The sequence below is a fragment of the Nomascus leucogenys genome, chromosome 13 (genome assembly GCF_006542625.1).
Source record: "Nomascus leucogenys isolate Asia chromosome 13, Asia_NLE_v1, whole genome shotgun sequence".
NCBI classification, from domain to species: domain Eukaryota; kingdom Metazoa; phylum Chordata; class Mammalia; order Primates; family Hylobatidae; genus Nomascus; species Nomascus leucogenys.
The window spans coordinates 52,683,685-52,709,429 of NC_044393.1; the positions used below are offsets into that span (position 1 = coordinate 52,683,685).

At 37.7% G+C, this 25,745-nt stretch overlaps 1 protein-coding gene across 3 annotated transcripts in view; it reads right to left on the reverse strand.

Moving 5' to 3' along the window:
• Nucleotides 1-25,745, reverse strand: part of RELN (reelin) — a 521,226-nt gene that overhangs the window by 205,659 nt on the left and 289,822 nt on the right. For all 3 annotated transcript variants that reach the window (XM_003268163.3, XM_030826362.1, XM_030826363.1), the window contains exon 11: nucleotides 11,192-11,337. In XM_003268163.3, coding sequence (XP_003268211.1) covers nucleotides 11,192-11,337 — 146 coding nt within the window. The remainder of the gene's footprint in view (nucleotides 1-11,191; nucleotides 11,338-25,745) is intronic.

Sequence of the window (25,745 nt, forward strand, 5' to 3'; positions counted from 1 at the left end):
ATTTGAAGGCTTCCCTGAATGCATTACATTTCAAAGATTCTTCTCTTCAATTGGTTTCTCTCGAATTTAATTTTGTTTTAGGTTTTTATGACATGCATCATGTTTATTTACACTCTCGTTGGAACAACACTAATAAAGAATATTGGGCTTCAGAACAGTTAGAAAGCACCCAGCTTTCTCATTAATAAGACAGTAATATAACCTAGACTAGAGATTGTTTAGAGAAAATGATGTATTGCCTGGGACATTACAGAATCTCAATGAATGTTGGTTTCCTTTTCTCCTCCTGTAAAATGTAGTGCTATTTTCATTTTAAAATAAGTCAAAGTGGTAATTCAAATCGACTTCTAAATTATAATGAGTGTTCTTACTTTTTTCATGCTATAATTAATAAATAACCTTAGAGGAAGATGCAGTACAGTATGCAAAGTGTTATTGCTCAAGCAATCTTTAATCAAGGATATACTTAGCAAAAGATAAACTGTCTGCACTTTTTCTACCTGTAGGTCTTTAGTACTGTTTAAGATTTTAGCTACAATGTATCTGGGCTCCTAAATTTATTATTTATGTTATTTAAATGGTTAAGTTTTACTTTAATAAAAGTGAACATGACTGTAAAAACAAAACCCACTTAATAGAATGTTAACTCAGACTGCCACACTACCTTCCATTCATTCACCTTGAATTGTAAGCTTACATAAAATCCCTCTACAGCCTTATGAGCATTTTGTGAAAATATTCTAAATCACAGGTAACAATTCATCTGGATAGGAAAGTATTGTAAATCAGAGGTAACAATTCATCTGGATAGGATGAATTAAAATTTTAGTTTATGAGGGGATAATTTGTGGAAAATAAGAAGATGCTTAAACTGTTCTGAAGAGCTCTAAAGAAATTTCAGCCTATTTTTAATAAAAGTATCAACTTACATCAAAAGGGCTACAATAGAGATTGTTCTTGTTGCTCTATATGCAAATTTGTTTTTTCCTGGTAATATGTTAGATTCATTGGTTCTGTCTCTTGGGAACAAGGATAGGGAGTCAGTTGCTGCATTCTGGATGCTCACATGGACAGCTACTTTGGGGCTGGGGGCCTATTAACCAACTCAAGTATGGCAGTGCCAAGAGCAAAGATGGCGTGGAAACGTGCTGTAAATTAAAGAAGGGCTCAGGACTTCTATGAAGGAGCTCCAGAACAACTTTGGCATAGAGAACTTACATACTTGTCATTTGAAAAATTACTGTTTTTATTTTTAAACTATAAAAACAATTAGCTTACAAAGAAAGCAATATTAGCGCCTAGGTCAAAAGAAAATCAGAAAAAGGAGGAAGTAGTACATCTCTTTTAACAGCTTGCAACAAGTTTACTCTGATCCCTTTCAGCACTTGCGTGGTTTTTAAGCATATCCAATTTTTTAAATTAATATTGTTTTTTTTCCCAATAATATATTTCTTGTTTAGAGAATGATTTAGGTTTTACTGGCTATTTAACTTTGTGTTTAACCTTTTATATCTCATTAATTAATATTAGCATAATTTTCTTTTGAGCACCACTTTGGCCATATCATATTACTGATAGTGATTGTGTTTTGAATAACTAATTTTTAACTTATTATGCGCCATGCTTTATGCAAAGTGTACTTTATGCAAACATGTACTGATGCATGAAATATCCCTTTTTGGTCCTTTTAATGCTGAAACCTGAATTCTGTCTTATTTTAATATGCCTCCTTGCTGCTTCTGTTACATTTGCCTTGTATATTAGTTCCTCTTGGACTTTCTATTTCTTTTGTTATGTTAGTTTAAGTCTCTCATAAGGGCAAATACACAGCTTATTTTTCAAAACTTACTGCGAGAATCTCATTTAATAAGTGAATATAACTCACTCTAATTTATCACATTACTGGTATGTTTGAATTGGCTCCTGACAAATTGTTTTCTATTTTCTATTTACCCTGTATTTTATTGTTTATTTTTTCCACTTTCCTGATGTTACTGAACTGTCTTCTTTGTTCTAATGTTAACCTAATGCTTTAGAAGTTATATAATCTCCATCTGGCTTATCTATTTTTTAACAGACATATTTATATTTTATTTAAAGTTTTCTATTAACATTAAGAGTTAACCAAGATCTACAGTTTCATTCTAAACAGGTTAATAACTTGGGCAGTATTTTATTTCCTTTTGCTGCTTCCTTTCCTGTCAGCCACCTTCTACACTTTTCATGTTGCAATCTTCTGGGTTTTAATTCCAAGTTTTTATTAAAGTTTTCAAATAATCTACACTTATTTAGACTGAACTACAAGTTTTACTTTTTTACTTGTTTACTACTCTTTCTTGAATATCTCATCTTCCTGTTGGATTAGTTTCCAGGAATGTATCTTGCAATAATTCTTTCAGAGAGGGTGGTAAACTTTCTGAATCCTGTGTGTCTATAACAGTTTTTGTTTTTTCCTAATACTTGATATTTGGCTAGAGAAGGAATTTTACAACTCAAATAATTTTCAGAACTTCAAGATAACTGCTTCCTTTAAAAAAATGCTTAATGCTACCAAGGAAAGTACAATAAATCTTACCTAGAAGGTTTAGAATTTTCTTTTATTGGTGTTCTAAAATTTCTCCCTGATTATCTAGGACTGGGTATTTTTCCATTCATCTTGCTAAACACTTTCACTCACAGCCACTATACCTTTCTCCTCCTCCTCTTCCCTGCCCCTCCTTTTCCTCTTCCTCCTCCTTCTTCCCCTTTTTTTAATCTTGGGACCTTTTTTCAATTATTTTTTTGAATATTTCATTCCATGTATTCCTTCTGGCTTCTTCTTTAATTCCTATTCCTAATGTTGGAAGTGCCACTTTCTCTCCATACTTAACATCTCTTTTTCTGTAATGAAGTAACATTTCAATACTCAAATTTCCAGCTCACTAGTTTGTTATTTAGCTCTGCCTATACTGATATTCAGGAAAAAAAAATCCATTAAATTGTTTCAACAATCATATATTTTCATTTCTCGCATCTCTAATTGTTTCTTCCTCACAAAATTTGCTCTAATTTCACAAATGTAGTATACGCCCTTATCCTGCTGAGGATATTAATTATACTTCTTATACGATCCCCATTGGTTTAATCTGTTACTTCCTTTTACTTACTTGGTTCCTCGTCCTTTAGTTTAATGCTTTTTTTTTTTTTTTTTTTTTTTTTTTTTTTTTTTACATGGAGGTGGCTTTCCTTAGATTTGGTGATTTAGATTATTTGATTAAATTCATATCTGCTATTCTCTCTTAGTTTCAGTGGAAAAATGCCCACTGACTGGGAGCAGATGTGCCCTTGGGTGAGGATTCCCATGGGGGCACAGTGCCCTGCTTCTCCATCCCACATGTACACATTCTTTGCTTGTCCCAGGGGGCAGAAGTCTCTGCTTAGAAGTGGGTGCACTGCTGGATTTGGTTTGCAAACCGAATCCAGCAGCACATCTAAAAGCCTGTCCACCATGATCAAGTTGGCTTCATCCCGGGGATGCAAGGCTGGTTCAACATATTCAAATCAATAAACGTAATCCATCATATAAACAGAACAAAAGATAAAAACCACATGATTATCTCAATAGATACAGAAAAGGCCTTTGACAAAATTCAACAGCGCTTCATGTTAAAAACTCTCAATAAACTAGGTATTGATGGGATGTATCTCAAAATAATAAGAGCTATCTATGACAAACCCACAGCCAATATCATACTGAATGGGCAAAAACTAGAAGCATTCCCTTTGAAAACTGGCACAAGACAGAGATGCCCTCTCTCACCACTCCTATTCAACATAGTGTTGGAAGTTCTGGCCAGGGCAATCAGGCAGGAGAAAGAAATAAAGGGTATTCAATTAGGAAAAGGGGAAGTCAAATTGTCCCTGTTTGCAGATGACATGATTGTATATTTAGAAAACCCCATTGTCTCAGCCCAAAATCTCCTTATGCTGATAAGCAACTTCAGCAAAGACTCAGCATACAAAATCAATGTGCAAAAATCACAAGCATTCCTGTATATCAATAGCAGATAAGCAGAGAGCCAAATCATGAGTAAGCTCCCATTCATAATTGCTTCAAAGAGAATAAAATACCTAGGAATCCAACTTACAAAGGATGTGAAGGACCTCTTCAAGGAGAACTACAAACCACTGCTCAATGAAATAAAAGAGGACACAAACAAATGGAAGAACATTCCATGCTCATGGATAGGAATAATCAATATCGTGAAAATGGCCATACTCCCCAAGGTAATTTATAGATTCAATGCCATCCCCATCAGGCTACCAATGACTTTCTTCACAGAATTGGAAAAAACTACTTTAAAGTTCATATGGAACCAAAAAAGAGCCCACATTGCCAAGACAATCCTAAGCCAAAAGAACAAAGCTGGAGGCATCACGCTACCTGACTTCAAACTATTACTACAAGGCTGCAGTAACCAAAACAGCATGGTACTGGTACCAAAACAGTTATATAGACCAATGGAACAGAACAGAGCACTGAGAAATAATACCACACATCTACAACCAACTGATCTTTGACAAACCTGACAAAAACAAGAAATGGGGAAAGGATTCCCTATTTAATAAATGGTGCTGGGAAAACTGGCTAGCCATATGTAGAAAGCTGAAACTGGATCCCTTCCTTACACCTTATACAAAAATTAATTCGAGATGGATTAAAGCCTTAAATGTGAGACCTAAAACCATAAACACCCTAGAAGAAAACCTAGGCAATACCATTCAGGACATAGGCATGGACAAAGACTTCATGTCTAAAACACCAAAAGCAATGGCAACAGAAGCCAAAATTGACAAATGGGATCTAATTAAACTAAAGAGCTTCTGCACAGCAAAAGAAACTACCATCAGAGTGAACAGGAAACCTACAGAATGGGAGAAAATTTTGCAACCTACTCATCTGACAAAGGGCTAATATCCAGAATCTACAATGAACTCAAACAAATTTACAAGAAAAAAATCAAGCAACCCCATCAAAAAGTGGGCAAAGGATATGAACAGACACTTCTCAAAAGAAGATATTTATGCAGCCAACAGACACATGAAAAAATGCTCATCATCACTGGCCATCAGAGAAATGCAAATCAAAACCCCAGTGAGATACCATCTCACACCAGTTAGAATGGTGATCATTAAAAAGTCAGGAAACAACAGGTGCTGGAGAGGATGTGGAGAAATAGGAACACTTTTACACTGTTGGTGGGACTGTAAACTAGTTCAACCATTGTGGAAGACAGTGTGGCAATTCCTCAAGGATCTAGAACTAGAAATACCATTTGACCTAGCAATTCCATTACTGGGTATATACCCAAAGGATTATAAAACATGCTACTATACAGACACATGCACACGTATGTTTATTGAGGCACTATTCACAATAATAAAGACTTGGAACCAACCCAAATGTCTACAATGATAGACTGGATAAAGAAAATGTGTCACATATACACCATGGAATACTATGCAACCATAAAAAATGACGAGTTCATGTCCTTTGTAGGGACATGGATGAAGATGGAAACCATCATTCTCAGCAAACTATAGCAAGGACAGAAAACCAAACACCACGTGTTCTCACTCATAGGTGGGAATTGAACAATGAGAACACTTGGACACAGGGTGGGGAACATCACACACCAGGGCCTGTCATGGGGTGGGGGGAGGGGGGAGGGATAGCATTAGGAGATATATCTAATGTAAATGATGACTTAATGGGTGCAGCACATCAACATGGTACATGTATACATATGTAACAAACCTGCATGTTGTGCACATGTACCCTAGAAGTTAAAGTATAACAAAAAAAATGTGCCACATATACACCATGGAATACTATGCAGCCATAAAAAAGGATAAGTTGCTGTCCTTTGCAGGGACATGGATGAAGCTGGAAACCATCATTCTCAGCAAACTATCACAAGATCAGAAAACCAAACACTGCATGTTCTCACTCATAAGTGGGAGTTGAACAATAGGAACACATGGACACAGGGAGGGGAACATCACACACCAGGGCCTGTGGGGGATGGGGGACTAGGGGAGGGATAACATTAGGAGAAATACCTAATGTAGGTGACGGGTTGATGGGTGCAGCAAACCACCATGGCACCTGTATACCTGTGTAACCAACCTGCACACTGTGCACATGTAACCCAGAACTTAAAGTATAATAATAATAATAATAACAACAACAACAACAAAAAGAAGTGGGTGTAGTGAGGGCCAGGCATGGTGGCTCATGCCTGTAATCCCAGCACTTCAGGAGGCCGAGGCGGGCAGATCACTTTAGGTCAGGAGTTCAAGATGAGCCTGGCTAACATAGTGAAATCCCATCTCTACCAAAAGTACAAAAATTAGCTGGGCGTGGTGGTGCGTGCCTGTAATCTCAGCTACTGGGGAGGCTGAGAGACGAGAATCACTGAAACCCAGGAGGCGGAGGTTGCAGTAAACTGAGATAGCACCACTGCACTCCAGCCTGGGCGACAGAGCGAGAATCTGTCTCAAAAAAAAAAAAAAAAAAAAAAGAAGTAGGTGTAGTGAGGGGTTCACCTACTTAGCAGTCCTTATAGCTCCACCCTGATTCCTGCATGCAGCATCCGTGACCTGGAGCAATACTGAGACGCTTTTTGTAGTGTCTTCATTCAACATGTGTCCTGGGCTATTGTCTACCTCCTTCCATCAGATCCCTCCTCTCTCTGGTCCAACTACAGGTCGCTTTCTTGTTTTTTAGTGTCATTATAGACTCATTTGCTCATTTTCTGTCATTTCCAAGGATTTGGGGTAGGTGGGGAAGACTACAGCATACTGTCTTGATTCCAGCTTTTAATATTCATCACATTTGTGGAGTTTCTCTTTAGCACGAATATTGTGGTAATAGCAGTAAAACAAATTTTTTTAAAAAGGTGTTTGAATAGTAAAAGCATATAATGTTTACGTTTGGGATGAAAGGTAAATATACAAATTCCATATTATAGCAATGTTCTACATAGCTGCCTTCCACCTAAAGACAGCCTCAGCTAAGTGAGATGTGGTAGCTGCTAATTAAATGATGTGTTTGTAAGGTTAAGCCAAAGTTCAGAAAGACTCACATAAATTATCAGTGTATCTATTAAAGTTTCTCCCTTGCTGAAGTAACAGATGTGTCTTCTTCAGAAAAAAGAAAAAAAAACTTTAAAATCCCACTTAAAAAAATAAACCTATCAACATTGGATTTCGGACAGCTAAGTGATGTGAAAGGCACACAGCTCTTGCATCCTTGTGATCTGAGATAAAATACTTTAATTCAAATGGTGGGAAAATATGGATAATTGGGAAAGCGGTTTCTGAAAAAAGCCATAATGGCTTACTGGCTCTCTTTTCTTCCTTGCCATTCATATTGTCTTTTGGAAACGTTATTAGAGAGGACTGCATACTCTTTTTTCTCTCTCATGATTCTTATGGAAGAAAAACATTGCTAAAGAGATGAAAGCATTATATCCACATTAATAATTTTTTATTTCTTAAAAAAGTGAACTCAGGGCCGGGCGCGGTGGCTCACGCTTGTAATCCCAGCACTTTGGGAGGCCGAGGCGGGCGGATCACGAGGTCAGGAGATCGAGACCACGGTGAAACCCCGTCTCTACTAAAAATACAAAAAAATTAGCCGGGCGTGGTGGCGGGCGCCTGTAGTCCCAGCTACTCGGAGAGGCTGAGGCAGGAGAATGGCGTGAACCCGGGAGGCAGAGCTTGCAGTGAGCCGAGATTGCGCCACTGCACTCCAGCCTGGGTGACAGAGCGAGACTCCGTCTCAAAAAAAAAAAAAAAAAAAAAAAAAAAAAAAAAAGTGAACTCAAAGCAGTAGAATTCAATCAATTCAACTGGCCACCCTTGAATGAGTGAGGATTTGCCATCTATGTTTTCTATCTATTTTAGCAGACGAGCTTACCATGATAAACTGTTTGTGTGGGTGGTGGTGGATGAAAGAAGAATGAGACAAATATTTGATAAACTGAGCAGAGAAAACAGAACACATCAAGAATTTCACTACCAAATTTTTAATCTGTTTTTCTTTGTCAGCTCTTACCCTAGGTAAACATGCTTCACATTAATTTGATTTTGTGACTTTTAAAAAAAATTCAATCTGTGACTAGAAATTATTATATTGGCATTCTTTCCTGGACCAATAAAGCAACATTTGGGACCAGGTGGGAGTGCGGGCCCCCCAACCCCCAACACATACAAGCACACAAAACGCTATGGATTAAACTATCATTTTTATCATCACCCAAAACAGAAAATACTAGTTCTTCTCATTATCCTTTTATACCGTATAACATAATGCCAACTTCATAGCTGGGCCACCAGATGACAGCATGAATGAAGTAATTCTGGGGTGTAGCCTGATGTCCTGGCCAAAAGCCACAAATAAGTCTAAGGTGTGATTGCTAGAAGAATTACACCACTTTTAGAATTTAGATAAATTAATTGCAGAGCAATGAGAGTGGTACGGTGCTTTTCTCAAGCACATTATTATATCTTATTGGAACAGAAATCTGCTGACAATGCCATGGCCTGGAAGTACCAGCTTCTTAACTGTGACCAAAACCCTGGTCAATCTTCAGTCCTGAGAAATGTCCAAAGAGCATAATTAAAACCACCTGAGTCATTTGGTTAATGGAATTTCCTCTGATGTTCCTCTGTGTCCATATTGACTTCAGCTCTTTTTTCAGGCATAAATAGTTTTAGTTTTTTTTTTTTTGTTTGGGGGGAATGATCGATTTAGTTGTAGCCAAAAATTCTCTTATATTATTTGTGCTCTATGAAAGCAGAATGTCTGATCTGTTAATTGGAATATATAATTTTTTGCCAGCTATGTTTCTGGACTAGTACATTAATCTTCTAAACTATGCTTGGTTTCTTCTAATATCAAGTCAATTCCTTTCTAAGCTTACTTCATGAAGGGGTTTTCCATGTTTTTGTACCAAGTCTCCACAAGTGTTACTCATATAGAGCTGAATGGACTATTCATTCTTTTACTAAGGAGTTTCTTGGGTCCTTTTATAGACAGGCTTTGCTAATGGAATAAACTAAGAAGATGGGGGGCATCTTGGGAGAGAGAACAGCTGGTATGAAGGCCATAGGCAAAAATAAATTTTATTTCCACCCCCAAACAATAAGAGCAAGTTACATTTAAAACACTGATTTTTCTTGGAAGATACAGGCACACACAGAGAAGGAAAGAGAAGTGGAGGGTGAGAAGGAGAGGGAGGAGGGGAGAAAGAGACAGATTGGTATTTATGTGTGTATCAGAATGGTACTCCTGGAGAGGAAATGCATCTCTTTAGCTCTTCTTTAATGGGATGGGGGCTGGTTAACACTGGGGAATCATCTGAGTCCCCAGGGGCTCTGGGACTCCCTGAAGAGGGTGATTTATCCCTGATATATGGATGGAATTAGCGTGGAGAGATGAAAGCGTGGGAGTAAATAAATCTCTTGTGCCTCAACATTTGGATCCCCTCATCTGTGATCAAGCTCAATAATCAGGAAAGGGAGTTGAATTGGTCTTTTTTTTTTTTTTATCAGCAGTCAGAACTGATATGCTGGTGATCCTTTATCTCCAGAAGATAGGTAGAAAGCCTTCTGTGCATTGTCAAAGCCCTGGACTCCACCAAAGCTCTTTGATCTGGGAGGGGAGTGGATCCTTCTTACAAGAGCTAGAAGGGACCAGAAACCACTGTTCCCTTTTTTTCCCTCTAGGGTCTCTCCAGCCTGACCCTGGGGAGATCCTAGAGGCTAAAATGAGAAACAGTGGTTTCTGATATCTCAAGGAGACAGTGGAGCTGTACTGCACATGGAACTTCAGGGTGTCAGGAATGTCAGAAAAGGCCGTGTGTGCTAAAGGACTGAGCCTTGGTGCTGGGCCTGCACAGGTCAGTAGGCCCTGAGTGGGTGGAGTCATTCAGAGTCTCAGCCTTCTGCAGAGGCTTAGCCTGCTGTGCCACAGGCTGGACCTGAGCCACTTCCCTGAGGCAGGGAGGAGCAGGGCTGGGTCAACTGCAGTACAAATTCAGCGTTTGACAGTCAAAGACCCCATTGTGGCAGCAAAGAGTCACAGTGGCAGTGTGGCTCAGGCTGAGGGTAAGAATCTTTGTGTCTTTCATAGACAAGCTTTGAGGATAAAACAAGCTAAAAAAGAGGGGCCCTTCTGGGGTAGAGAATGGAAGAGTCTTACTGGGTCTGAATGACGTTCTTGGGCAAGGCACAGGACAGGGAGTGCAAAAGAGCAATACTAGCCATCTTGCCACTCAGGGACTTCGAAGTTTAATCAGTTTTGATTTAATTTGTTGAGATCAGAGTGACATGACTATACCTCAAATGTTGTATTATGGAAAAGTTTCTCAGTCAATAGTTAAATTATTGCTATTTCATATTCATTATGAAATTATATTTAATGTTAATATCATTCATCCTTATCACAGTATCACAAAACATAAATTTACCTCCAATTCATACCACGTTATGGGGTTTGAGTTTCTAATCTTATTAATGTTTTTTTTCAACTTGAACTTCTGAAAGTGTTGTCCAATTAGTAGGATATATCTTAGGGACTTAAGACCCAGAAGAAGGCACACAGCTCAGAACAGCAAAAAAACACTACCATCAAACAATGCTCACTGCTTCAGGTCTCCTCTATTTCAACCTCAGTCCCCAATTCCCCCTTTATAAATCTCTGAAAGATAAATTTTATCCCCGAAACAATTTTTATAGATCAAAGCCACATTCCAATGAAAATCAGGTAGTAGCATCTATAAATCTCAGACCCCAGGAAGACAAATGAAAATCTCAATATAACAGTAGTGGAAAGATTTTGTATTCTATAAACATTGGGAAAAAAACCTTTCTCCCAGTAAAAGCTGAATAAACTAAAATGAGATATAAGTGAGTCAAGTGAAGTTAAAAGCATTTGCAATCACAAATTTTTAATATGCAAAAAATAGTTAATTATAAACTTAGAATCTTTAGGGTAAGTGCACCCGTTTTGGCTTGTCTACGATAAGAATCATCACTATTGATCTAAGTATGCTTTGGCCATTTAACAATATGCATTTAAAACATGTCCAGAAGAATAAATGTAAGTGCTACGTACACAGCATGGGAGATAGCAATTACTTACCCTGTAGGCTGGCTCTCAAATTCTTCTGACCATTGCTCTTGAATATCTTCTGTGGAAAGATCTACATCCCGGGTGGTGGCAAAATTGAACTCGCTGCCTTCATTTCCATGGAAATAAATGGAGTTTCCATCGGACTGACAGCTATGCTGTAGTTGAAAAGAGAGCATGGGGTGGCTGTTGAATTGGTTTTGTAGCTGTATCTGTCTTACTCATGCATAATTAGAGTTTTTAGAAAAGTTATTATATTAGCTCCTCTATGATGGACTCTCAAATCAAAAGAGCTTGTTACCTCTTTTTTGCCTTGTTTAATTCAATTACAATTTCTTTCTAACTTATTAAGTTATCACAAAAAAGGGAGTCAAGAGGGCATTTGAGCTTTGCTATCTCTGTCTTCAATATGAAACAAGAATATTTTAATTGGAATAATTTCCCATCTTTACCACTGTCCTTATTGTGGGAATTAAATTTGATAATGACTTGTCATGTATTTTAAATTCTGTGGTTATCGGCTAAATAGCATTGACCTTTTCAATATTCCATATATTTCTTACTTGCCATTCAAGTCTTTCACAATTTATCTGTAAATGGAATATGAGTAGAACAGCCAGCTAATCTAAACATGCAATGCAGAAAAGGTCAAAGTAAACCCAGATATAATCACATATTCTCAACCAGTTTCTGAGTAAAAGTTTCTAACCAGACCTAAAAAGTGCATGCTGTCCCAAATGAGGAACTGAGAAACTATGAACTTTGTTAATCCCCAAAAGAACACATAAAAAATAAATAAAATATATTTCTTGTGATACTTTTTCTAATGACATTTTTTTCAGCTTGAAGAGAATAAAGGCAAGATCAAACTTTGGAGATAGTAAATGTTAGTTACTTTAAAAAATTATTATAAGTTTGCATTAACATTTTTTGGTAATAAGTCATATATAGAGAAATGCTTGGGGCTGATCATGGGAAGCTAAAACAATAAAAAGGAGAAATAAAAAGAGAAATGCTATATATGAAACATCAAACATTCTTTTAAGTTTTATATACTCTTAAAATGAAACAGAGATGAAAAAAACCAACTGGACAAAACCTATCAGTCATGCCCAGGGACTGTGAGTTCTGTAGGGCAAGGACAATGTCCATTTTGTTCCTTGTTATATTCCAGGTCTTAGCACAGTGCCTGGCATACAGCAGGCATTAAAAAATATTTGTTAAATGGTTCAACAAATGAATCAGTGAATGACATGGAAATATCTTTTAAGGTAATTATATTTTTTTAACAAGATAAATTTATTGTGTATGCCTAAGATATATAACATGATTTTCTAAGACACATACAGTCATGTACCACATAACAATGTTTCAGTAAATGACAGACTGCATATACAATGGTGGTCCTATAATATTATAATGGAGCTGAAAAATTTCTATCACCTAGTGATGTGATAGTTATCATAATGTCATGGCATGATACATTACTCATATGTTTTTGGTAATGTTGGTGTAAATAAATCTACTGTGCTGCCAATCCTATAAAAATATAGCATATAAAATTATGTATAGTACATAATATTTGAAAATCATAATAAGTGACTTTTGGGTGTGGAGGGGAGTGAAATATTGCTCTTTGAATATTCTCTTGAGTCTTAATAGAGTGACATATTACCAAAGAAAGGCTGCGACACACCCAAAGGAAGCAGCCATCCATCAGCGGGAGGTGGCTGGATGTTCTCTATCTCTTAGCAAGATGGGACTGTCACTCTATAGGAAGCAGGGTCTGGAGATGCACAGAACCCACACAGCTACAGATGGCTTGCTCTGCCCCTCACCATGCTAAGGAGATCAAGATATGATTTCTACCTCTGCCATTCTGAATAGAACCCAGTGTTCTCAAGGTTTGCAGTGATAAAATGCTCTTTTAAGGATATATGAGCCCATAGTATACTGGGCCTGTAAAACTGGGGATGGTCTTTGTGAAACCAGTGAATTCCTGAGCTATTTGAGAGCAATGGGTGCCCTGAGTCTCCATTTCTTTCTAAGGAGGTGATAATCATAGGCCCTGTATTTTGGAGCCTTAGCCAGAGTAGGGGGCCATATTAGAGTTCTCATTCTGAGAATGCCTAAATCAATTACAAGACAAGTTAGAATTTCATGTTAATTCTGTTTTAGGATTGGTCACAGCGGGCTTGGTGTCTTGGAATTAGCCTGCTTCCTAGATGCTCTCCAAACTACAAATTTATGCCTGAATGCATTCAGATTGAGATAGTGTCCCTGGTCCTTGCTTGCTTTCTATCTGCATTTCTGGCTCTGAATGGGAATCCACGGCTTCCTTGGTTAGGCATTGCTTGTGCTTTCCCCTAGAATCTAACTCAATTAAATTCAGCACCTACATGAATTGAAGAAATTAAGATTGGAAAAGAACAAAAATTGCAAACCAAAAACAATCAAGATGATAAGGACTGAAATCCCTCAAGCAGTTTCAGGATTGGGATTAGAAAGCGTGTTGAAATACATTTTCTCTACTTAATGGCTCCATGTTTTTGCAGAAGCCATTTAACCCCTCTAGGCCTCAGTTTCTCAGGTTGTAGAATGGAACCAATAATATCTTACTTGCTAGAGGTGTTGTTAGTGGCACAAATAATGTATGAGGAAATGCATTTTGAAACTTCTAAGTGCTATAAAATAATCATTATTTCTAAATATACATATTTTTTCAAAAACATGCTATTATATTCCATATGCCTAGCAAAGGTGATGGAAAAATAGAAGAGCATTTCAATCTATCTTCAACTATTTTTCATCAGAATAGTCATTAAAATTCTTTGGATCAACTTAAAACCTTTAGTAACATGCATGGAATATGTCCCAAAATACAACAGGCAAAAATACTGCAAACATTCATTCATCTTTCAGGGCAGACTGAATCATTAATTAGAACTTTAAAAGCCCTCCTCCAAATTTTGGCAGATTACCAAATATTCTCCTAAAACAGGAAAACTTAGTGCAAGATGTCTGATGCCACTTTTCTTACAGATAAGTTTGCATTGTATAAAATCGATCTACTATGTTAAAAATCCAGATGAAACATTCATTGAAAGTATGAAAAGAATTTTAAAAAATTGGTCTCGATTTTAATACCCAGCTATTTTTGTTCAACATCTATTCAAACTCCTATCATTTATATGCAATAACAATTAAAATCTAAACAACTTCAAAACCAATTAAATGTGTAACTTTGTAAGATACACGAGCTCTTGATATGAAAAAAAACAAGAATTTTTGGAATTCAGGACTATTTTATTTTGAGCATCATGAAAATCTACCAGGTTTTCTTTAGCAGATGATTCCAAATCACATGTGATTTCCTGAGCCACAGCTTTTGATTGACATATGGTGACTATATATCAAGCAACTAAGCATTTGGGGTAAAATAAAGGTATAAATTCTGCAGCTGGTTTTAAATTTTTATTTCTATTTCTAGCACTCTTAATGTACATTATTATATAATTATACTTGTTTGTACTTGTTTCATTATTTTAGCCTTGATCAATGACATACACTTTATGCTTCTAAGTACTAGTAGATTACCGATTTCTAAAGTCCCTTAAGTATGGCCCTTATGTGTTTCTCTTTGTCAATTAAAGACATTTTCCTACTTTGCCACTAAATGGATTTCCTTTACTTGACAAGCAGAACACAGTGTAACTAAGTGACAAGAATTTGCCATTCAGAAAATCATCAACAGGAAACATCAGTGCAAATTCCTCAATATAACAAGTCCTTGGCCACAATTCAGGATAGCAGTTTTCTAAGGTTGCTCCCTATACTCTGCTGAAAATGTTAATGACTTCACCTCTGTACTTGTAAAAGTGCTTACATTTGCCTCCACCATTGTTTTATTAGGTTTTCACCAAAGATGAACACTGAGGCACCTCTTAATATGATCTCCCTGGGGTCTAATGACCCTGATGATTCTTTCAGGCATCTGTAGACTTACCATTTATTTTTTGACGATATCCTTTTTGTTGGAATGAGGATATTGGGCATTTGGGCAATGCCGGCTTGCAGAGAGCTGGTGGCAGATGGAATGAAATCTGCCTGGTATGCCTTCCCCTCCACATGAGCAGAGAGCCATCCATTTCCTCCATTAAGGAGTTGTCACTCAGCCCACCCAGCTGGAAGACCATTTTTGATAGCCAAGCTGGCTGGTGGCAGACAATTCAAATACAAAGTGCGCTTTAAAAGGAAGCTAAAACATCATTTGTAGGAAAATTGAAAATGCATGGCTTCCACCACAGCCAATTTTTTAATGACTGTAATATTTTAAGTGATTATTTTTGCCACTTCAGATTGCTCCTTGGAGAGGAGAGGTTTTTTAATTAAAATCTAGGCAATGCAAACAGATGAGATATGAGGAACAGAGGAAAGAGAAATAAGATGAATAAAATTAATTAAAATGGCATTGTTGGCAGAGTCATAAATTAGCCACTGGCTGGCTGGAAATAAAATATCTTGGTATAGGAATTGCTGTATTAAAGTGAGATGTGTGCTAGAGCTATTGGAAATTGACTAATTTATAGTCTACATATTATTGTGTTTTTCAAGTCTTTTACTATGCTATACCCACTATCATATAGAAATACATATTTCCTACATCCCAGTTCAACAGACTTTAAAGGCATAGACTTTCACGCTATATTAAAAGAAAAATTAAAATAGAAAGAGAACGATTTCTTTCATGAGGCAAAATAAATTTCTATCATTTTCCACACATTCAATTTCTAGGAATTTAATGTCAGTTAAAAAACTGAAAACTTGGCTATAAATACAGTCCAGGTGCAGGAGGGCTGAAGTGCATTTTCTCTAGTCAACACAATAGATTCAACCATGGTGAGTAATTTTAGGGATCTTAAAGAGTATTTTTTTCTCATTAATTTCTGGATTCATTAAACACATTTGAACTACTTTGTACTACGATTTTTAAAGATTAAATTTATGGTATATTTTGTGACAAGTGTGTAATTACTTGGCAATAATTATGACAGCTCAAGAATGGCAATAGTGACGGATTTGAATTGGAGTAATGAGAGGCAGAATAACAATGTAAAATTCCAAAGGGCAGTTGTTAACCTTGTCTTTGGGGATCAACTTGACTTTCACAGTGTTGGAGGTTTTCAGACTTGCCTCCTCAAATTAAGGGCAAAGATGCCAGGCACAGTGTGGGAGGCTGCAAGATAACATGGAGTGGCTGGGTTTTATAGTAAAATAAACCTGGCTTTGAAAGTTAAAGCTGTTTGATCTTGGGGAAGCCATTTGGCATCTCCGAGCCTCTGTTTTTTCATCTGTGAAATGGGGATAATTGTGAGCATTAGATAAAATACTGCAGGGAACGTGCCTATAGACTGCTGAGTCTTAGGAAATTTGTAAACACTATTTCCCTCCTGATTTTTTTTTTTTTGCCCCCATCTTCATTCATTAACAAACCTTACTTTAATGAATGTATGTCACTATGCAAGCTATTGTGCTAGGTGCCATGCTAGGTACAAAGATGACAGAAACTGTAACTATGTTTTTAATGTTCTTTTGGAATAAATTTCACCTACTGAATATTGTGTTAACTCAATTAGTGATTGAATGTGTCAGCCTCAGACCAAATAAATAAGGCAAAAGATACATTAGGCAGGGAGCTTCTGCATATTTGTTTAAATGATTATTTTCTCTATAAATTATCAAAATTAGTTGTTTCTGTGCTATTGTCACTCTTGTCAGGGCGATCTGGCTCATTTCCATGTTTCACTAATGTTATTCCACATTAATTACTGTACAAATAGGCCTCATTGGGGGGAATTGTGAAAAGCACACTACTTACATTTAACCCTTCAGCCCCAAAGTACTCTTATTAGCTTAACAAATTATATTCTGGCTCATTCTACAATATCATGTACCCACCTCTTGGGGGAAACATGACAATAAGAGGAATATGATCCAAAGTGAAGAACATCCCAAGCAAAGGGAATTTAGGTAGACAGCATGCAATTAACCATGCTGGAATCTGGCCAGGAAATCATAGTTAACATTCTGATTCTTAATGAAAACAGACATGGGAACATGGGCTAGCCACAAGTCTAACTGAGCTCAGGTTTATCCTCATTAGAAAGCCACCACTCAAATCCCTCAAGTTACACATTAGATAGTTTCCAGTAGAGTGATAATGCAAAGCACATTTCTGAAAAGTAAATCTGATTTTCTCTTATTTGTCCTGTATATTGACAGAATATAAAATCATCAAGTGAATTGCTGAAACCTTTTTTCTGAGGTGTCCAATCAAACATTGCATGGAAGATGAATTAGGTATGATAGTATTGCTGTGCCAGGGGGTTATATTCCCAAAAAGTAGGTTTAAAGGTGAATTCTACCTTGAGTGTGATCTTCCCTTTCACCATTTGTCTTAGATTTTTTTCATTAGCCTTAACTTGTGTTAAGGCTAAATTTTTCAGACAAATTACATTTTTTTCCATAATTTGATATAATGACCTTTTTTCTCCATCGATGATTCAGCAATTGTGACAACAGTACTAGATGGGTGACAGCAGAAGCCCAGAATAAAAGATTCGGTTCTTATTCAGGACTGGAGACTTGCCTAGTGTCCACTGGGACAATGAATTTGGCAAATGCATAAGGTACAAGAGCAACAGAAAATTAATAGACTCTTGTGTTCAGATTTAATGCTTCCCCTTAATGGGGTGTTGATTTACCTAACGTCTGCTGTCTTCATTAGGGCCTTTTGATGTTTGTTAAACTAGAAAAATTGTCTTTATTATTGGATATTTATCAATAGTAAAGGTAATAAAGGGGAGGCAGTCAAATTCAAAGTAGTAGTAGAGGAAACATTAAGATATGATCCTTCTAAATTCAGTAATTTAGTTACTCCAAATCTTTGATATTAGTTTGCAAAATTTAACAAATTACTTTTTTAAAAAATAAAATTTGTTTTAAATACATGTGACCAAATCACAGCCTATTCTAAAGGAGAAACAGAGTAAACAGACATTTAGTGCTGATTTACTTCTTAAAACAAGTTGACATAAATGTGTAGAAAAGGTAATCTGGAATTCTTTGCTATCCACACAATGAACTAGGGTAATAAATAGAAAAAGATTAGTAGGTGCAGGCACAGCAATCAGAGTGGGAAGATTTCTTAAAAATAAAAAAAATTTGTGGAAAGTACCTATCTCACAGTGATATGCATTTAATCTGTAGGTCAATTCCAGAGTTGACAGAAGCCAGTGATTTATGCCTTTGCAAGCTGAGGGTAACCAGGATAGCTGAGCAGATATAAACATTTATTAACTGTGAGTGAGCAAAGCACTCTTTCTTTCTCTTTTGAAAACACAGACACACACCCACACAGACACACACACACCAAGTGTTCAAGGATGATTCATGCTTTCAAAATAAAAATTTTGGCTGCCACCAAAGATGAGCGTAAACAAATAAAATGAAGCAGCTGCCAGACCAATATTCACTTCCATGGCATATTGATCCATTCAGAAACACTGCTTCATGGGGTACTATTAAAGGATGAGGAAAACAGAAAAATAAAAACAAAAAGCCCTGCTCACAGTTCTTTCCAAATCAATTGTCCCTGGGTTCTCTGCGACATGCTTCACTGACCTTTGCAGCTCTTGATGATAACTTGTGGAAAGCAGGCAGCTGCAGCAGCTCCAGGCTGACCCTCTGAAAACTTACATCTAATGTTTTTCTTTCAACTTAAAATTAAGAATATTCTCAGATTGCAGGATGTGTATTGTATTTGAGGAGTTGGGAAGAGATGACTTCGATGGACTTGCCTAGATGTTTCAAGAGTGACTAAGGAAAATTGAGCACTGAGCATCCAGGGATTTTACAGACACAAAACGATCATCTACTCTAGGTATAAAACTGGATGGCAAGATCTTCCTCATGGTGCTGGCATCTACAAAGCATTCATGAAATGCTATCAATACTTCTACTATCATTATCATTTACTACTAGTGTTATTATTATTATTATTATTTTTTCTTTTTGAGATGGAGTCTTGCTCTGTTGCCCAGGCTGGAGTGCAGTGGCGCAATCTCGGCTCACTGCAAGCTCCGCCTCCCAGGTTCACGCCATTCTCCTGCCTCAGCCTCTACGAGTAGCTGGGACTACAGGCGCCCGCCACCACGCCCGGCTAATTTTTTGTATTTTTAGTAGAGACGGGGTTTCACTGTGGTCTCAATCTCCTGACCTCGTGATCCGCCCGCCTCGCCCTCCCAAAGTGCTGGGATTACAAACGTGAGCCACCGTGCCCGGCCGACTGTTGTTATTATTATTAATCACTATCCAGTATCTATGTAATGTTCACGCCACTGCAAGTATCATTCCTGGATATGAAAATTCTGCCCAAGGTGATATGCTGAATCTTGTTACTATATGTCTTAAATGGAAGGAGTGAAAAAAAAATCAGTTCATAGCCTTTAATCCTTGACGGCAAAACCAAGACCATTCTCACAGAGCTGGTGCACTAGATGTTCCTTGAGATTAATCATTCCCCCACTACAGGTAGGAAGAATGTGCCTTTCGTTCTTAAATGTGGAACACCCACCCACAATCACACGACAGAGGCCCTGCCATGGCAGGAATAGCTATTCTAGTAACTGAAGATGATGAGCTGATACAGTGTACCCCTTATGTTTAGAATAGGAGCAGCTGGAAAAAAATACTTGATTATTCTAGAAATCATATACACAAGTACAAAGAAGGATTCAATATTCTGTGAAAGAGGGCAAAATCATCATAAACAACAGTTGTGACAGGTGATTTGATACTGAGTGAGTTTCAGGCACCTTCCTTTGCTGAGTGCATGAGCTGCTTACTCTGGGAGATTACTAATGAGGGTGGCGCTCTGGGGAGCTTTTGAACTTGTAGCACTATATTTATTGGTATTTAAAGCCCTACCTCCTTGGTAGTGAACAAAGGGCTGCTTAGGGATTTGTGGGAAATAAAAAATTATGATGGTAATTAGAAGCAGGATAGGAATATGGTACACCTTTTCTTCCACATGGGAAGTTCTCTGTAAAAACACTGCAAGATGAGTCAGGCAAGGCCATGGACTTGGAAAAAGAAAGGAGGAGAAACAGATGGTGACATAGAAGAATAGATTAATTCTGTAACCATTTATAGTCTTCCTCAGCTTTCCAACCCCAATTCAAAAAGCACAACAAATATAAGGCCAGGTTCTACATTAAAAGCTGATAGTATTATACATCTATTTCATATTAATTACTAAAAAAGCCAACAGATGGTAAAGCCTTCTACCAACCCAGGGCTGATTTAAACTTGTGACCTATAATTGCAATTCTCCAAATCATATAAAGTCCTGAAGCTAATTACTCTATTTGAAACTATCTGGTCTTATATCTGAAACTATTTGGTCTTATATCATTCTGCCCTACTTGAGATAAACAAGAATAGGCTCAGATGAAATGGTTTAGATAGTCCCCCCCAACCCCCGAAAAACAGAAAGAAATATCTAAAGAAGACAAGAGTAACATGTACTGTGAATGACAATGGTTTATTTTTCTCTTTTCTATTTGACCTACCACTGTCAACATTATTTTCAAGATCAGCAGTGGAGAGTTTACATACTCACTACTCTGTGTATTCCCTTGTTTTATTGACAGTAGCATTAAAAAAGTCATTCGTAGGCCGGGAGCAGTGGCTCACACCTGCAATCCCAGCACTTTAAGAGGCCGAGGTGGGTGAATCACTTGAGGTCAGAAGTTTGAGACAAGCCTGGCTAACATGGTGAAACCCCATCTTTACTAAAAGTACAAAACTTAGCCGGGCATGGTGGCACACGCTTGTAGTCCCAACTACTCAGGATGCTGAGGCACAAGAATCACTTGAATCTGGGAGGTGGAGGCTGCAGTGAGAAGAGATCATGACACTGCACGCCAGTCTGGGCGACAGAGCAAGACTCTGTCTCAAAAAATAACAATAAATACCGCATGTTCTCTCTCATAGGTGGGAATTGAACAATGAGAACTCATGGACACAGGAAGGGGAACATCACACTCCGGGGACTGTTGTGGGGTGGGGGGAGGGGGGAGGGACAGCATTAGGAGATATACCTAATGCTAAATGACGAGTTAATGGGTGCAGGAAATCAACATGGCACATGGATACATATGTAACAAACCTGCACATTGTGCACATGTACCCTAAAACCCTAAAGTATAATAATAATAAAAAAAATAACAATAAAAACTAAAAATAAATAAAATAAAAAATCATTTGTAGTTAATAAAACTACAATACTTTAACAGTATTTACTATTTAATATATTCTTATTTAGTCATGACAACATGAGGTGGATACTATTATTATTCCTGTTATAAGCAAGGACACTGAGAGGTTAAATAGCTTACCCAAGACCACATGGCTAACAAATGGTTAAGCCAAGATTTGAACCCAGACCAGTTTTAACAATTGTGTTATCTCCAGTCCCTTTCATAACATTTTCAGTGTCTTTAAGTCATCACTGAATTAAAAATTAATCTTCCTGCCTTATAAACTAGATCCTCTTGATATTCTTCCAGCTTTTCTAGGTTGTCTGAGATCCTGCCCCAGTGGGATCATGAAGGGGCAAGGAGCCCTCAGCACAAAAATGTTGTATTCATTAGCCAGAGATGCAATGCTAAGAGAGGAAGCATGCATGATCTGCCTGAGAGATGCTTTGGGGTGACTGAGCCCCAGCTTTGGTGAAGAGTGGGAGGATTTCCAGAGAACCTACTGGTAGATTCAACAGAAAGCCAGTTTTGATCACTTGCCAGGCCCAGGAATCAGTGCCAGCTCACAATAATACCTGCCTCTTGCCTCTTCTTCTTCTTCTTCTTTCAGATCCAACCCTGGAGGGTTAAGGATCTGAAACTAGTTGGGATTGGGGGTGGTGAGTGAGGAGGGAGAAGGAGCTGACCACTGTCCCCATTTCTACTGCAGGAGACCTACGCTGGAGGTGAGCAGCAGTGGATGAAATCTGGAGCTTGCATTATCATCCTTAACAGATCATATTGATAGTGAACTGAGGTATCTGGGAGACTACAGTAACTAGATGACTCTTTCGGTCTATCAGCAGTCTTGGGACCTACCCTAGTTTCATGCAAAGAGGGCAGGGATAAAGGAGCTGCCACAGCAAATTTGAATGACCAGTGGAAAAAGAGTGGCATTTTTTTTCTGTCACCTGTCCCCACCCCAACAAGTCCTGTTTCTTCAACTTAATGGTTCCACTAGCACAAAGAGGAGGGAGATATTAGCTAAGCAAAACTTCTCAGAGACAATGGCATTTGAACTGAGCCCCTAAAGACGGAGGGGAATTACCAGGAAGGGAATAAAGAAATGTGGAAAACCACACCTAAGGGAATGAGAGTGAGAATTTCTGAGTTGGTTGTATTTGTGACACTGGAGCACAGTGGATCAGGAGATGAGGATGAAAATTAGGCTGGATGACTAACTACAATAGCAAAGACTTGGAACCAACCCAAATGCCCATCAATGATAGACTGGATAAAGAAAATGTGGCACATACACACCATGGAATACTATGCAGCCATAAAAAGAATGAGTTCTTGTCCTTTGCAGGGACATGGGTGAAGTTGGAAGCCATCATTCTCAGCAAACTAACACAGGAACAGAAAACCAAGCACCACATGTTCTCACTCGTAAGTGGGAGTTGAACAATGAGAACACATAGACATAGGGAGGGGAACATCACACACTGGGGCCTGTCAGGGGGTTGGGGGTCAAGGGGAGAGAGAGCATTAGGACAAATACTTTATGTATGTGGGGCTTAGAAGCTAGACGACGGGTTGATAGGTGCAGCAAACCACCATGGCACACGTATACTTATGTAACAAACCTGCATGTTCTGCACATGTATCCCAGAACTTTTAAGTATATGTAAAAAAGAAATATAACAAAATCTAGCAAAATAAAAAAATAAAAATAAAAAATAAAGGATGAAAAAAGGTTAAAAAAAAAGAAAGAAAATTAGGCTAGATAAAAATTGGAAAGGGCCTTGAATTATAAGTGAGGGATTTTGGCTTGTATCCTCTAGGCCTACATAGGAAGTCATCAAAGGTCTTAAGCATGGAGGCAGCATAATGTAATTTGTGTTAAGGAATGATGCTAGAGTTTTTGCCAGTGGCATCCCTTTGGATGATCCTTGGTTCCAACATCTTGCCAGGCAGTTGGCTACATTAGACTGTTGATTTCTCTTTCTTTATTGTTCCAAGGCCCCTACTCTATTTCACCTCCTCTGTAGATTACTGAAAACACCTCCTGCCTTCATAAGAGAAATATTTTAATACTTCCTTAAATACACAATAGGTTGCCCATCAGTACCTAAGATAAACCAGTAACTAGAATTTTCAAAACAAAATCAGCTGCTACAATGTGGAAGAAAGGGAAGCAAACAGTGCTTGGGCTGCACTTGCTAAACTGTAATGTATAACAAAATCAGTCCTCTGGAGGAAGGGACAGGTGGTACGCACGGAACAAAGCTGGAGCAAGATCAAGAGATGTGAGAAAAACAAGAATCTTTTAACCTACAGCCAGAGAGTGATGGGGGAGAAAACACACAGATAATTTAACAGGTGGATGTTGGGAAGAAACACAAGACAATCAAGAAGCATGTCAGTTACTCACTACTTGTGAGAGCAAAGCTATGTGGCAACTGAGAGCAAGAGTTCTAAAGTCAGTTCCTGGATTTGAATCCTTATCCTGCTACTGGTGAGAGATGTATTTTGGACAAGGTATTTAACACCTCTATGCTCCACTTTCCACATATGAAAAATGGGACTAACACAGCATCTTCTTTACTGGTTTATAAGGATCCAGTTAAATGAGATGATGATGATGATGATGATGATGGCAACGATGATGATGATGTGTGTGTGTGAGTCTGGAATAGTGAGTGCCTAGAAGAGTAAGTGTTCAATAAAAAGTAGCTTTTATTACTTGGTCAAAGGTAATCCTATTTGTGCTTGGAAATTTTTCCGTAAATAGCTCCATTTTATAATTAAGCATTGCTGTTAGATATACTCTTTGAGATAATCAAGATGGAAACACCTTGGAATTTTTTTTGTCAGATCACAGCTCACTGCACCTTGAAGTCCTGAGCTCAAGCAATGGTCCCATGTCAGCCTCTGGAGTAGCTGGGACTACAGGTGTGCACCACCATGCCTGGCTATTTTTTTTTTTTATTTTTGTAGAGACAGGGTCTCTCTATGTTGTCCAGGCAAGTCTTAAACTTCTGGCCTCAAGTGATCCTCCCACTTTGACCTCCCAAAGTGCTGGGATTACAAGCATGAGCCTCTGTGCCTGGCCATCTTGGAAACTTTTAATGAGTAGGTTGAAGAAAAAATACAACTCCAAAAACTAAAAGTCCAAAATAAAGCAATGTTTTAAACACACCTCGTAATCAATAGGAACACTGAGATATGCTTTCTAATTTGCTGTATTTAGTTTTCACCTCAGAGGCCATCAAGTAAAGAAACAATATTTGACAAAGAAGTTGCATATAGTCTAAAGAAACAATTTTTATTTCTAGAATTCCAAATCACTTGGCAAAAGCCATTCTTTCATTCTCAGATGGTGGAACCAAAAAACAAAAGGGCAGTCATGTAAATGAATTAAAATGACAAATTCTTAGATTTTATTAATGCATATTTGAAGTTTTAAAAAGAAACATCAGAGAAAAATTTCTACTTCACGGCCAAGTCAAAGATAATATTATAAATCATTACTACAATAATTTTTTTTCCCTTAATAGACATAGGTCACTCAGCAAGTCTCAAACGTGTGATTGGAAAGCTTATGAGTAGGATGAGGGACCACAAAGCAAAGCATATTCCACATAAAGTTGTAATATAATTAAAATTACTACCGAAGCAAAACCACACTTCATGCATTTTTATCATGGGTAGAACCAAAGTACATGCAATGAGAAACCGAATAGCTAATTAGATTAGTGTAATGGCTTGTAAAATGAAACAGAAAGTACATTTATGCCATAAAGGGTACTCAGACCAAATGATAAATGATCATCATGGCAAAATGATGTGAATCCCAGGCCCCGAGGTCTCCTGGGTTTATGCATCTGCTTGCCAGTGTTGAACAATGACAGCAGAAATTCCTCTTTTAATCAAGTGGTAGTGGGATATGACATACGCTATTCTGATGAATGTTTTTTTCTAGACTCATACAAAAGAAATACATGGCTCTTGAAGGAGCCATGACTTCAGACTGCATCAGAATAAATTTCCATAAGGTTTACTGCTTGTATTGAGCAAAGATGATGCCTGTTCCTAATGTCAATTATTATACTTTCAAATTAAAGCAACATGACTAGGGTTTGACTTGTTAAGCAACAAATCATTTGCATCAGGAGAGTTCCTGTGTTGAGGGTTCACCAAATAATTTGTAATAGTTTTTCTGGTACTCAACTTTATTATTAAAAGGAGGCGAGCATTCTCGA